Genomic DNA, 14,312 nt, shown 5'->3' with positions numbered 1-14,312 from the left:
ATGTGACTAGGAGCTGTGGTGGGAAAATGTTGCCATGGTAACTTTATTTTCTTATAATAGAATTTCCTATTTTTAATCAAAGTATTTGGACGTGAAAGTTACATTGGCAACATCCTCAGATGTTAAACCTCAGAGTCATCTCCCCAGCGATTTCTCAATCTGCATAATTTTCTGCGGGGGCTTCCCTGGTGGCTCAGATGGTAAGAGAATCTTCCTGCAATGCAGGAGATGTGGGTTAGATTCCTGGTTTGGGAAGATCCCCTGGAGAAGGGAATGGCAATTCACTGCAGTATTCTTGCCTGGAGAATCCCATGATAGAGGAGCCTAGAGGGCTACAGTCCATGGGGTTGCAAAGAATCAGACACAACTAAGAGACTAACACTTTAATTTTCTGCATCCCTAGCAGATAAATTTTCAAGCTTTCTGGGACACAACTTTGAAGAGATGGTGAAATAGAATGGGAAGCTAAGGAGGAGAAACAATCTTTTCATATTAGCAGCACACACAAAGCTTTAAAAGTTGATTAGAACAGCTTACCAATATATTGTTTTCATCTTGAGCTCGTGTGCTATTGGTGTTGCCATGTAGCCTGGTACCCAGATGCCCTGGGGGTCTGTGATCCACATTCAGCAAGTAGTGAAGGACAGTCCCTGCAGAGGAGACCCTCCTGGCCTAATGGAGAGGTGATTCACAAGCTGGTCCAAGTGGTCTGAATCTGTGAACACCTACATGGGGTTTGAGATTTACTTTCACAAACCGAAGGGAAAAGACGCAGTCGGCAAACAGTACAGAGTAATGACCACATAAACATTATGTAACTGAAATCCAGCTAAGAGCAGCCTCAGTCTAACTGGAGGAAGAGGCTGATGATAGGAAAGGCGTTCTGGAGATTTTATCCAAGGGAAATTGCAGGCTCGAGGTTGACTTGGGTCAGGCGTAGAGTTTATTAGCCCTGTGTCATCCTTGGTGCCTCATCCTTGCCCTCACTCCGCCACGGGCCTTTGTTTTAGCTGCTGTAGCACCTTTGTCTGCTCAGTCGTTAACTGATCTCACGGGGCCACTAATGTTGGAAAACCCTTAAAAGTGCCTTCTGGTGTCAGATGTGGCAAGATCTTGAGCATCACTGTGTGCAATGTCCTGTCTGCTGTCTCTGGGTGGGGGTGTGGCTCCGTGCTCTCCAGGGGCTGAGCCCAAGGCTTCCCCACCGGCAGGTGTGCTAGTGAGGGAAACGCCTAGGCTGTGCTTTTCTTTCCCCAGGCGGGCTTGACTGTGACAGGGCCGTGCTCGGGTTTCCTGTCCTGGGCAGGGACACTTGGAGGTATATTTGGGTGGGATTTCCTCTCAGTACTAGAGGCCTCACTGCCCGCAGTGGGAGGATGACCACAGGCTCCCAGTTTTGCTTCTGCAGCTGGCACTCCTTTTATCTGTGAGTCAGTTTTAAAGTTCTTCAAAGGGTAAGAAAAAGGATATTGGAAGGAAATGAGAACATTTAGCATCCTTCCTACCACCCCCACCTTGAGTTCCCTGTTCTTTCCCTAGGAGCCCCCATTCAGGTCTCCCCTGCCTCTTTCCACCTCTGCCGCCTACATTCCAGTCCTAGAGCAGAGCCTGAAAGTAGAGGCTCTGGAGGGACGGGGATGCCACCTTTCACTGTAATCGATAGGGAGGGTCCAGGAGCTTCAGAGAGGGAGCAGATGACACAGGCCCAGCTCTCTCCTCTGTGCACCCCAGGCGCACAGCAAGGCTGGCTGTTTGGGGTGCAGGAAGCAGGGGACAGGCGAAAAGTGGAGCTGGGACCTGGCCGGTTGCTGGAAGACAGCAGCTGTCCCCTTGGCATATGGGGGTTGCACGCCATACCTTCAACCAGGGCTGCTGTTCACTGTTCTTTGATGGAATCAGCCACTCGTCACACCAGGATGGGTGACCCTCAGAGAACAGCACAGTGCACGTGAGGACTGGCCACAAGGGAGGGTTTAATGGAGGCCAGGTGAGCACACAGACACCTGCCCTGATGTTGCTCACATTCCAGGCGATTCTACACAGAATCCCAGCCAAGTACAAGGAAGCCTTACCTGTGCGCCCTGAGCATTAATAAAGGTGGAAAAAAGGAGAGTCGATGTGCCCTGGAGAGGTAACGCAGGATGGAGCACCCTGTCAGCTGGCCCAGGCCTGGAGGTCGGCATGGTTATTCCACTTGGTCCCGCTCCACGGTGGGCAAGTTGTGGTTAATGGGCTGGGGTCCTCTGGGAAATGGTGGTAATATCAGCCTGCTCCCCAGCGAGTGTCGGCAGGGAAAAAGCAGTCATGGAGGGGATGCTAGGTGAATCCATTGTTCATGTGCAGGAGGAGAAAGGCTTTGCATTTGGTGCATGCTTCAGGCAGTGCAGGTCAGCATAGCCATGTCTTCCGACCTTTACAAAAAAACACCTCATGCTTTCACTCCAGAAAGGCGGTGGCCTCTTTTTCTCCCCCTGGACCTGCCTCCTGCCTTCCAGGCACAGTACCTTTAGTACCAGTGTTGTTTGGTCCTCCAGGATCCAGGAAGGCCAGACCTGCTGGTTAGACCGAATCTCATGGCCTGTATCTGACCCAGGTGAGGAGAGCTCTGGTTCTGCCCTCTGGGAGCAGTAATGTCAAACTTGTGTTGCTGGGGAAACATGATTGGTAGAGAACCTGTGAAGAAAGACTTGTCAGTAAAATCTGGGAATGGAAGGCTATAGGAACATCTATCTGCCTGTATGTACTGATGGCAAGGCTGTTGCCTGCAAGCACCTTTATGTAGTGTAAAACGATCAAATCCATCCTGCTCCTTTACCCTGTGCTGGGTACATATGACCTTCTTTAACCCTTACACTTAAGTGATTCTGGGTTGTTCTACAAGTATTATCCAATGAGTCATTCATACGACGTGGCTCCCAGGATTCCATTTTGTTTCATGGAGTTTTCTACTAAGGGCATTAAAGATTGAGGCTTGTTTAGCCAGGCAAAACCATTTATTTCACATATTAATTTTGAATGCTTGCTACCCTTGTTATACGAGCTTCTTACTGTTTTCATGTAATAACGAAGATCTATTTTGAGTAAATGATTGCATTTTAACAAACTTTCACACAGTCATAAAGTCTAAACTTGTGTTTATATAGGTAAAGAATGTTGTATAACTGTTTATATACTATGTATGTGTGTATATATATATATATACACACATATATATGTGTGTATATATATATATAATAAACGAGGTGGCTCCGGAAGTGGGAAGAGAATAAATCCAAGGTGCTCATTAACTTGTGAGTTTGTGTGAAAAATTCTGAGTTGTGGGCCTGTTTCCCTAGAGGGGGTGATGTGGGCCTGGCATAAGGGAGGGGGTTGTGTTGATAGAGATGAAATTCAAGTCCTCTTGCCCGGTGAGGTCTAGACAGGTGCACAGTCTCAAATAGTCTTCAGCACTAATCCCTAGAGTCTGGAATGCAATCATGGGTCCAGGAAAAACCTTGGGAAAACCAAAATAGCAATTGTGGCCCTGCCCTGGGGGCTGGGAGGGCTGCCTTCTATGCAGCCTCTGCTTCTGCCTGGCTGTGTGCCCCCAGCCAGTTACCTGCCCTGCCCTGGGTTCTGAGCTCCTGTCATACCATTTTTTCCTTTTTTCATTTCCCAGGACCAGCCCTGTCAGGAAATGGCCACCAGGGGGCACACCACCAGGTTCCTACCAGGTTCCCAGCCCAGGGACTGGTGCTGTTTCGCAGGGTGATGATGATTCCTTCAGCAGCTGATAAAATTCCCAGAAAGAAAACAAATGCACCCACCTTTCCTGACCATGCTTGAAGCACGTTGGGGAACACATGCTCCAAGTTTCTCATCACCGTCAGTCCTGAGCGAAGATTTTTGGAGGAGGACAAAGACTTCCAAAATAAGAATCTGGATTATTGAGTTCTGGGATTTGGGAGTGGACAGAACCTTTAGGTATCATCAGGTGCAACCCTGCTTCTGCTCAGATGCAGGAGTTGAGGCCTGTCCTAGGTAGCCAGTGTGACCGTGTAGCCCAGAACACGGTCAGTCGGAACTCCTCTGGGCTGAGAACAAGGTGCACTTGGAATAAAAAGTGCCGCAGAGAATAAAAAGGGATCTTGGCCCATAAAGGGCACCCTTTCTGTGCCAGGAGGGCTGTGGGCTAGTTTAGGCTGATGAACTGCCTTCCTTTTTCTGGGACTCTAACCTCTGTGGGGCCGGGTAGAAGGGCTGCTGCCTGACAGCGGTGTAGCATCCTTGGGCAGGGCCAGCAGAGAAGTGAGGCCCAGGAAGGACCCCACCTGAGTGCTCCTGCCTCGGCTGAAGCAGCTCTAAGACACCCCTGGTTGAGTGTGCAGGACGAAAACTATTATGATCCTCAAAGAACATCAGGGAGTGTTATATTTGACCCGGGATGAAAGAGTGCTTCTTAAGCAAAAACGCATCACAAGCACCACCCTCAAGGTGAAATGATCAATGAACCTGATGACATACAAATAATGATTTCACGCGCACAGTTTAAAGAATGAGAGAAGGTATTTACAATGTCTGAAACCCAGCAAGGGATTAATATACAAGCAAGTCCTGAAATCATTAAGAAAGATAAGGGACTTGAACAGAAAAAATGAGCAATTTGCCTAAGAGAAAACCCAGAAAGCTAATAAGCATATGAAGATGTTTAAAATCATTAGAAATACAGAAAAATACCTATTTAAACAATTGTAAGGTATCGCTTTATGCCTATGGGTCTGGCAAAACTTGGAAAGCTGGGTGGCACCACGTATTGGAGCAAGTTGAGGGGATATGGGACTTCATATATGGCCAGTGTGAAGAGCTGTGCTATTGTTAGAGGCTGGACTGCGTTCTCCTCAAATTCATATGTCAAAGTTCTAACCTCCAGTGCCTCAAAATGTGGCTGTATTTGGTCATAGGGTCTTTTTAAAAATATGGATCATTTAAAAAATGTTTATTGAATTTGTTACAATATTGCTTCTGTTTTGTTTTGTTTTGTTTTGTTTTTTTGGGGGGGGGCGGATCTTAGCTTCCTCACCAGTGATTGAACCCAACCGCCTGCATTGGAAAGGGAAGCCTTAACTACTGGACCACCAGGGAAGTGACATGGTCTTTACAAAGGTAATTAAGGTTAAAAAAAAAAAAAAGATCATAGGAAGAGGGCTCAAATAGTTAAAAGTAGAGATTAGGACACAGATATGTACAGAGGGGAGACCCCAGGAGAGTACAGTGAGGAGGTGCTCTTCTGTAAGCCAAGAAGGAACCAGCCCTATGGGTCACCTTGACCTCCAACTACTAGCCTTCACAAACGTGAAAAAATAAATTTCTGTTCTTTCACCCACCCAGCCTGTGGCACTTTGTTCTGGCAGTCCTAGAAAACTGATACAGCTGCCTACCCAAATTTAGTGTACCTGCAGCTTATGCGGTGGAAACTTCAATTCTAGTTCTCTGTCCCTGGGAAATTCTTACACAGATCCTTAAGGTGACACGTATGAAGAGAAATGTTTACTGAAGCATTATTTCCGTTGGCAGAAAGCAACGGTGTGTCTACTGTGACGGATAAATCATGCAGGCTTGCTGTGGGGCAGTGGGGGGGAGGCAGAAGAGCCAGATTTAGATGTAGCCCCATGGATACATCTTCAGAATGTAGCACAGAGTAAAAAAAATGACATTTATACAAATTAGAAACATATGTGCACAAAATGATGCCATATTTCCTAAGAATATACTCCCAAAGATACATGTCAAATTCATCTGAATGGTCGCCTATAAGGAGTCAGAAGTTTGGGAGTTAGGTAAATACAGAAGACCTAAGAGACACGGGTTCGATCCCTGGGGTGGGAAAATCCCTTGGAGGAGGGGACGGCAACCCACTCCAGTATTCCTGCCTGGAGAATGTCCATGGACCGAGGAGCCTGTCCCCTGACAGGAGGACTGTAGAGAGCTACAGTCCCTGGGGTTGCAAAGAGTCAGACACGACTGAAGCGACTTAGCACGCATAGAGAAAATAAGGAATTAAAAAAAAAAACCAACAACCAAACAACAACAACAACAAAAAAAAGAGGACTGGCTAGAGTCAGCAGTTAGGTCTGAGAGCCCTGGAAGAACCAGGGGGACTGTGTTGCCCCCTGGAGATCTTTCCAGGGTGCCCTGGCCTGACTGGACTTGACAGGTTGACAGGGCCTGCCTCTGGGTGCTCCAAAGGCCCATGTGCCCCTGGAGTGTTTCAGCCTTCGGGGCTCCACTGGGGAACTTGAGCCAAGCGCAGGGGTTGTAATGGGTGGGGATGGTTTCTGGGACCCATGGGGGCAGGGGGAGGGGACAGAACAGAGAGGAGCGGTTGCAGAGAGGGAACGCAGGTGGGTGGGAGCTGACTCTGGCCACCGGGGACCCTCTCCTTAGATGCAGACCGTCTGACCAAGAGTTTCCTGGCCGAGGTTCTTTCCCACAGGAGGCACTCCGCTAAGGGGCTCTCACGGGGACAAAGAGCACACAGCTGCAGGGGACAGAGGTGCACCCAAGGCAAGTCTCCCTCCCACCCCATAAATAGCCTGTCCTGTCTCCGGGACCGGCAGAGTGAGCCCTGGGGAAGTGAAACTGGAGGGGGCTGGGGCTGGGAGACAAGGAGGGGACCAGGACCATGCCTGCCCTGAGGGGTTGTTCCAGGCACATTTCCTGAGGCCCCAGGGATGAGAGCGAGGGCTGAAAGCAAGGAACACAGGGCCAGAACAAGGATGCACTTTCTCACAGGGCTGTCCAACGGCTCTCAGGGAGGTTGTGAGCACCCCACCATGAAGGTGCGCAAGCAGAGGTGAGATGACAAGATGGGACCTTGGAACATGCCGTCCCCATCTCAAACACACTGTCTCGTTCGGGGCAGCTGGTGTCCGCGGGGACATCGGCCTGTCTCCTGGCACGCCTCTTGTCGTGTCCAGCCCACGGGGTGAGCCAGTCGCCAGTTGCAGGAAATAGCCTGTGCCAGCGCCCATTTGAAGAGTAAATATTAGTCTTTTCAAGAGCGGCCTGTTCTCTGTCACTTGGCATGGAAGGCACTGAACCAGTGTTGGGTGTTGGGGTGCGGTTGCCTCTTGGCCCCCACACCCAGATGGAACCTCTGGACCAGGTTACTGCCACAGTGAAGCTCCAAGGAACAACTCTTCGCTGTGTCCGAGCAGGTATCCCCTCCCAGTGACCATGCAAGCTGTGGGCACTGGAGCCCCTGTTTAGGGGAGGTTCCGATGGCATTGAGGCCCCAAGGCCCAGGATGTAGCTGTCACATATTGTCAGGGCTGCGGCTGCACAGGCAGAGGACTGGATCTTTTGACCTGGACCTCAAAGTCTCTGGGCCCCAGTTCTGACATATATGGTTTAAGACCCTCTGGTGACCAGGAAAGGGAAACTGCCTGTCACTGAGCCATCCTTTGGGGGTGCCCTCATCCAACCACCCCAACCAACGGAGCACTCCTCCCCCAAGCTGTTCTTGCCTTCTTTATTCTGTAATTTTCCTCTCTTATTTATTGACTCCTCCATTGGAGACTCAGCTCCGTGAGCACAGGACCTCTGCCTTGGTCTCTGCTTGGAACAGTGCACACGGCGAGAGCTCAGTCGCTATTTGCTGAGTGAACAGAATGACGTTAATACTGTGAAAATAATAAACCGGTATCATTCTCGAGCCCTGAGCCCTGAGATTGCACTCCTTTGAAGCCCTTCCACCATGACAACCAGGGAAGGGGTGGGGATGGGTGAAGCCATCTCTGGGAACAGGGAGGATGTGGAGAGGGGAGGATGGAGGGAAGGGAGGATGGAAGGGGAGAGGATGGAGGGGGGAGGATGGGGGGGATGATGGAGGAGGGAGGGGGAGGGGTGGGGACAGCTTCAGCTGGTGAATGGTGGGAAGGGGAGGGGACATATCTCTCAGAGGCTTGTGTAGGTTTCATTCTCTGGAATGAAACCGTGAAGGGAAAGGAACTGAAAACTGAAGCTAGAGGAGGATGCGTTCCCCTCTGCATTGGAAGACAGCCTCCCCCCGGCCCCCACCAGGCAGCCTGTGGCTCTCAGGTGGCCCTGCTGGGTAAAAACGGTGGAGCTACAGACTTGAAGGCAAGAAGGTCAGAGTAGGCACCTTCCCTCAAGCCTCCTTCCACTCCCAGAGGCCTGGAAGTTTCCATGAGGCACGGGGAAGGTGGCTGAGTGGGGACCTGGCGGGCCTGTCTCAGCACTGCTGGGCCCAGTGCTGAGATGAGAGCAGCTCATCCCCAGGGTGGGAATGGAGGGATGGCTGGGGCTGGAGGGGTCTGAGGAGCCAGAGTGAACTGAGATGGGGCCTAGAGACGAGAGAACAGGCTGGGAGCTCATGAGCCACCGTGAATGTCCACCGAGACCTTAGAAGACTCTAGCCTAGTTTTGTGCCAGGCTCCTTTCTCTCCTGCCACAAGGCCACCTGTATTGGGCTCTGCCTTGTGTCTTCTTCACCTACCTCTGCCAGCTCCTGCAGGAAAGACGGGACTGACCCCACCTCAGCTGTCCCACACAGCTCTTGCTTTCTGCCCCAGGGCCTCTGGAGTCATTGTGGGACAACTGCAGGTATCCGCTTACCCTCAGTCCCGCCCTGCCCAGCAGTGTGAGGGTGTTGCCACGGGCACACCCGCTCCTTGGAGGGTCCCCGTGGACACGAGTTCCCATTGGCAAAGTGGTGACCAGCTCAATAACCCACCTTGATTTTTGGCTCTCTCGGTTTCCCTGCATCAAATTTCTCTGTTCCGTGTTCCTGGTTCCTGGTCATGGGCTCTGATTTCTGGGGACTCAGGCCACAAAGTCACCTGAGCCTCTGTGCTAGAAATGGCCCCCTGGAACTTGGTGTCCCCTCCCTGGCCCCCTCCACATTTCCCTGGGTTTCAGGGGCTAGAAGGCCCAGACCCCCTGACTGCAGAGAATTCAGATGCAGTTTAGAGGGAGGCTCTTTGGGAGAGAGTGGAAGGCAGAAGGGGAGTGGGGGCTTCCCTTCCTGTGGCATGGCAGCTGCTGGGTGGGATCTGGCAGACGTGAGTTTTTGCCGCCGCAGCATGCTGTTTCACTTCCTTGTCACCAGTTTAATGGATGTGCAACTCGGACACTGACAATAATTTCCTTCAAGGTAGCAGCTGGGGTGGTGTGACCATGAAGCTAGGTGTGCCCTAGTTTCCATTCTTCCAAACTTTTATACGTTTACTTTCCTACTTTCAATCTCTTTCTGGGACTTCCCTTGTGGTTGAGTGGCTAAGACTGTGCTCTTAATGCAGGGGAATCTGGGTTCAGTCCCAGGGAACAAGATCCCAAATGCCACAACCAAGACCTGGTACAACCAAGTAAATAAATAAATGATAAATGTTTAAAATCTCTTTTTGCAGAGAGACTTAGTGTTTTCTAGATCTGACTACTGATCCATCACTGGCTTGGCTTCCTCTCCTCTACCATCTACCACACCTCCAGGCTCAGATAGAGGGAATACAGAAGGCTATACACTTACCCAAAGAGGTGTCCAAAAGGAGACTGAGAGTCAGATTCTGTTGGTTGCCTACTCAATAGCTATCTTCCTTTATCAGATCAATCCTTATTCCTTATTAGATCAACTTGCCTCTGAAAGCCTGGTCTCTCTTACAGCCAGGGCTTGCATGTATGACCCAGTCTTGGCCAAGGAGCCTGAAGAGAGTATATAGAAAGTAGGTTCTTGGATAGTTTATTTTCCTGACAAAAAGAGGCACACAGGAAGCACTCTCCTCCCTGCCAGTGAATGGGGTCCTGTGAGAATGTGATGCTTGGAGCAACAGCAACCATTTTGCAATCAAGGGGCAATAAGTCTGAGGACAAAAGTCAACATATTGAGGATAGTAGAGTGAACAGGTAGGAAACACCTAGGTCTAAGTTGACATTTATTGAGCCTCTGAATTAATCTTGGAGCTCCCTACTTCTAGTGGGTGTCACCCTGGCAGGACTCCTTCCCTCTGCACTACATAGAGGCTGGCTCAGAACTCTTCAAAGTTTTTTTCCGTGCCAATATGCTGATCTCAGAGACACTGGGACCTCTGGGAGCTGGGCTGGGACTATGGTGAGGCAAGTGAGGCACTGTTTTTGGATGCAAAACTTAAGGGGGTTGCAAAAAACTCAGTGGTAATCAGGATAAGTATTTTAATACAATATTTAAAAAAAATCAAAACTAATGTCAAAGCACAAAATGAACAAAAAAAATTAATCAAGATTTTGAAATAAAGACAATAAAGATTCAGGGTCACCAATTAGGTCTGGTTTTAGGTTTCTGTACAGGGGGAAATGGCAACCCACTCCAGTATTCTTGCCTAGAGAATCACATGGACAGAGGAGCCTGCCAGGCCATGGACAAGGGGTCGCAGAGAGTCGGACACAACTAAAGTGACTAAGCACTCACGCACAGGGCAATCCCAGTGAATCTGACCTATGACAATTCATTTAATGAGGCAGGGTTCTGGGGCTGTGAGAACTGAGTTCAAGGCTGGGCTACAACTGATGACTTACTGGCGATCCCAAGCATGTCCTTTCCCTCCTCTCTGGATTTCATCTGTCCTTCCTGGAGGCCCTGGCATTGCCTGGATGGCCTCCTGACCCATCTTCCTCATCCCCCCATGGCCTGCAGAGGGTTCTGTCCCTTTTTCTGGGAGGCTGCGTCTCCCAGGCCATCGACTCCTGGCTATTAATATCTCAGCCATCCCTGGCCTGATCAGGGTGTTTAATGACTGCCAGCTGTGGCTCCGGCCCCCCTCCCCCGGGAGAGATAAGAGCAGTTCCTGTTCCCACAAGGAGGGAACAGGAGCGGGGGGGGGGGGGGGGGGGGGCCCACGGAGGCGGCGGGGGTTGTCATTGCCCACTAAAACAGGCCCTGGGCAAGTGATGGGAACTGAGGTACTGAAACTAGCTCTTCACTCCAACCACCCCCGCCAGCCAGATGGAGGTGCCTGGGGATACAGACTCCCCATGCCCACCCCCGGGGGCTGCTCTGGTCTCCCTACCTTCTGCCTGGGCTCTGTTCCCTTAGGTCAGGTTCCAACAGTCTTGGGTCTTCTCCCCAGGTACCCCACAGACCTTACTTCAGCATGTTCCAAACCAGTTCCTCCTCACCTGGATGATGGACTGGCAGCTTTTCCTTGTCCCGCCCCTGGGGTCCTTCTCAGCAGCCAGAGTGGCCTGACCCAAACCCATCCTCATCCCTTTGGCTTCATTTAAGAAGCCCTCACTGAATTCCTGCTGCAAAGAGGCCCCCATAGTTGCTTCCTTGGATTCAGGTGACTCTGGCACCTCTTCTGCTCCCTTGGGATCTGGCGACTCCTTCCTAGTCCTTGGGAACTACCCCTCACCTGGAAGATGCTCCTTATCCATTCTACTGGCAGACTGGTCACCCTCCTTGGGCAGCCTGTCCCCTGGAGTGGCAGGAGTTGCCCACATGGTGGCAGTCTGTGCCAGGATGGGGGGGGGGGGGGGCTACTTGTCCTTGTCTTCCCAGAGTGAGCCCACCTGAGTGAACTGGGCTTTGCCCTTAGGGTCTGGGGCCAGATGTGGTCAAGGGCCAGGGCCTCGCCTGCAGGCCACCAGAGGTCTGGTTCTACCTGGGGTCAAAGCTGGGTCCAGGGCTGGAAGCACTGTCACAAGGGCTTGGTTGGAAGGCCCATCCTGGGTCTCCTTCATCCCAAGCTGTCCCTGGGGTCATTAATCCTATGTCTTCACCACCTCCTCTCTCTTTTGAATCTCATTCTGAAATGTATCTGAGGAGAGAGGCCTGATCTCTCTGTCACCTGGCCTTCTGGGGAGGGGCCTCCACTCAGGTATTTGGGTCCCTAAGGCCAACCTTGGTGAAGTCCTCGAGGCAGCCACCAGGTGGCGATAGAGATGAGCTGGTCTGGTCTGACTGCCAGAAAGGCCCGAGAGGTACTGGCGAGAGGAGGAAAGCCGGGGTGCAGGAGAAATTCTGCTCGTGGTCACCCCCATTCTACTCCCAGTTCACACGCAGCCTGGGGCGTCTGCTCATGACCTCTGCTGGCGAGGAACCATGTCTCAACTTCTCTCCATTCCTGAATGCCCCTCAACCCCAGCAGGAGCTGGGAGTTGTGGGGGTGGCAGGGCCCCACCTCTGTCTTTTTCCTTTTTTTTTTGTCCCTGTCTTGGGTCTCTCTCTCTTTCCACCCTCCTGGATGATAACTCTGCTTCTCTCCCCAGATATGAGTCACTAATGGTGCGATTTTAGGCAGAGTGGAGAATGGGCCAGGACCAGCAGAAAGTTCACAGGAAGGGGAACCCAAGGAGGTCAACTGGAGCAACGACTTTGAATCCATCCCTTGCTGACCGGCACCATCTTCTTCGCCCTGCAGCCTCTGTGTTTAAACCTATTAGAGGTATTGTCTGTTTGGGGGACACTTATTCTGTCCTCCGCCACCTGGACAATGGTAACACGGTCACCTCATGACCTGTGCGCTCCTTGGCTGTCGGTGCCCAGACGTAACCATTTCTGGGACTGCGGACAGCTCCGTCAGCTGTTTTGCATAGTTCCAAGAATAGAACTGTCTCTTGTTGGTTGGATTTAGAGGGCAGGGGGACACAACAAGAACGTGATATAACTTCACCACACTCAGAGAAGAGAGGGTACCACTGAGCAATATGTGAGTTGAAAGCCCTTAGAACTGTGTGTTCCTCACATGGAAGCCAGAGGGGTGGTGGCGTCTGACTTCAGTGACGACTTTGACCAGCCCTCCTTGGAATGGGGGGTGGGGGGATGGCCACGAGTTGGAAGCTGGTCCGCATTTTACCCCACATGGGAACACCAGCCACCAGGAAAGCCAGGCTAATCCAACCCAGTGTTTATTGTTGCACAAGCCTGTTTGCAGTCCCGAGGGGATCTTCTGGCTGGGGCGTGGATAGCAAGCCTTGTGGCCACAGGGGTGCAGGGAAGATACAGGCTGTGAAAACCCCCAGGCTCTTGTCCAGAGGATACACGGGCCAGAGGACTCCTCAGCCACACTCTGGGGAGAATGGGAATGGGGTTTGGGGATGGTGCAAATAACAATACCAGTGGTGATACAAATAAGCAAGAGGATTCAGCTGGTTACAATATATAAAAGGCAGCAGTTAAGAGTCTGTGCTTTCACTTTCCCATCAGCAAGATCTGAGTTCAAATCCTGTCTGTGTGACAAGGTGAGGTACCTGCTTTGGGTGAGGCTCACTGTGATAGTGCCCACCTTGCAGGGTTGCTGTGAGGATGAAGGGGCCTGTGAGCGTCCATCATCTCTGAGCCCGGTGCTAATAGTTGGCACATAGGTGGGCAGCTCCCAGAGCCAGTGAGGATAGGTAGGGCTGGAGGCAATCTCTTGGAATTGGTCCAGCCATCCCGGGGCAGCTCCACCCTAGCGGGGACTATGGAGATAGCTGCCCTCCCCAAACTAAAAACTCCTTGTTTACAACCGCACCTGCTGGAGGCAGAAAAACTCATTCACTGCGAAGAGTTGGCAGCTATGAGGAGGCACTGAGGGAGGGGACTGCATGTTTGGAGAGATGCCTGAATGGTGATGCTTAACCCAAAAGAACCTGATGTCAACGGTGGAACTTCAGGCACTGTCCAGGTGGTGGTGGCAGGTGACCTTTCAGGGCAGTACCCTTGTCGCCTGAGATAACAGCACATTCCCAAATGCACACTCTGGGGATAGGCGGTGGCCTTTCTCCGATGGGTCGGGTGGGTGGCGTGAGCTACCCGGGGTGGAATCAGGCGAGAGTATGCAGATTTCTGGCCCTCAATTGGCGGAGGAAGTCTTTGGGGGCGGAGTCTGAAGACAGCTTCACCCCACGTCTTCCAGGTAGGAGCTTCCATTGTTCCTCCATCTATGTACCTTCCTCTCTCCAGGCAGGCGCAAAGGCAGCGTTCTCCAGGGGCTTCCGGACAGTGATCTGGGGGCCCGGGGAAGCCTCCTGAGCTCAGCGCTGGGGCTGACCTCGCCCGAGAGGTCTCTGCCCCCGGTGCCGCGCGGGGTGGCGGGCAGTGCCGGCGAGAGGTGCCGCCCACCCGCCGGGGCACCTGGCGGTCAGACCTGGGAGACTTCGGCCTGGAAGCTGGAGGAGCGGCCGGCGCCAGGGCTGACGCGGGTCAGCATGGAGACCTGCGTGCTGCACGTGGCCCCGTTGCTGCCTGCGGATGGGTGCTGGTATTTGGGGTCCCAACCCAAGACGCCCTGCAGGTGCCAGCGCCGCCACTTCCGCCGCAGCTCTGCCTGCACCTGGGAGAAGGAGAGTGGTCAGGCCTG

The 14,312-nt window shown here is 52.0% G+C and overlaps 1 protein-coding gene across 5 annotated transcripts in view; it reads right to left on the bottom strand.

The window, feature by feature from the left end:
• Nucleotides 1-12,863: 12,863 nt before the first annotated feature.
• The window catches only part of VIPR1 (vasoactive intestinal peptide receptor 1), a 111,098-nt gene continuing 109,649 nt past the window's right edge, over nt 12,864-14,312 (bottom strand). For all 5 annotated transcript variants that reach the window (XM_070455495.1, XM_070455494.1, XM_020872428.2 and 2 more), the window contains one exon: nt 12,864-14,285. In XM_070455495.1, coding sequence (XP_070311596.1) covers nt 14,094-14,285 — 192 coding nt within the window. In that variant the 3' untranslated portion in view covers nt 12,864-14,093. The remainder of the gene's footprint in view (nt 14,286-14,312) is intronic.

This window comes from Odocoileus virginianus, chromosome 26, assembly GCF_023699985.2.
Source record: "Odocoileus virginianus isolate 20LAN1187 ecotype Illinois chromosome 26, Ovbor_1.2, whole genome shotgun sequence".
Lineage (NCBI taxonomy): Eukaryota > Metazoa > Chordata > Mammalia > Artiodactyla > Cervidae > Odocoileus > Odocoileus virginianus.
Note: the sequence above shows the minus strand (reverse complement) of the source record. Positions and strands in the feature narration are given on the sequence as shown.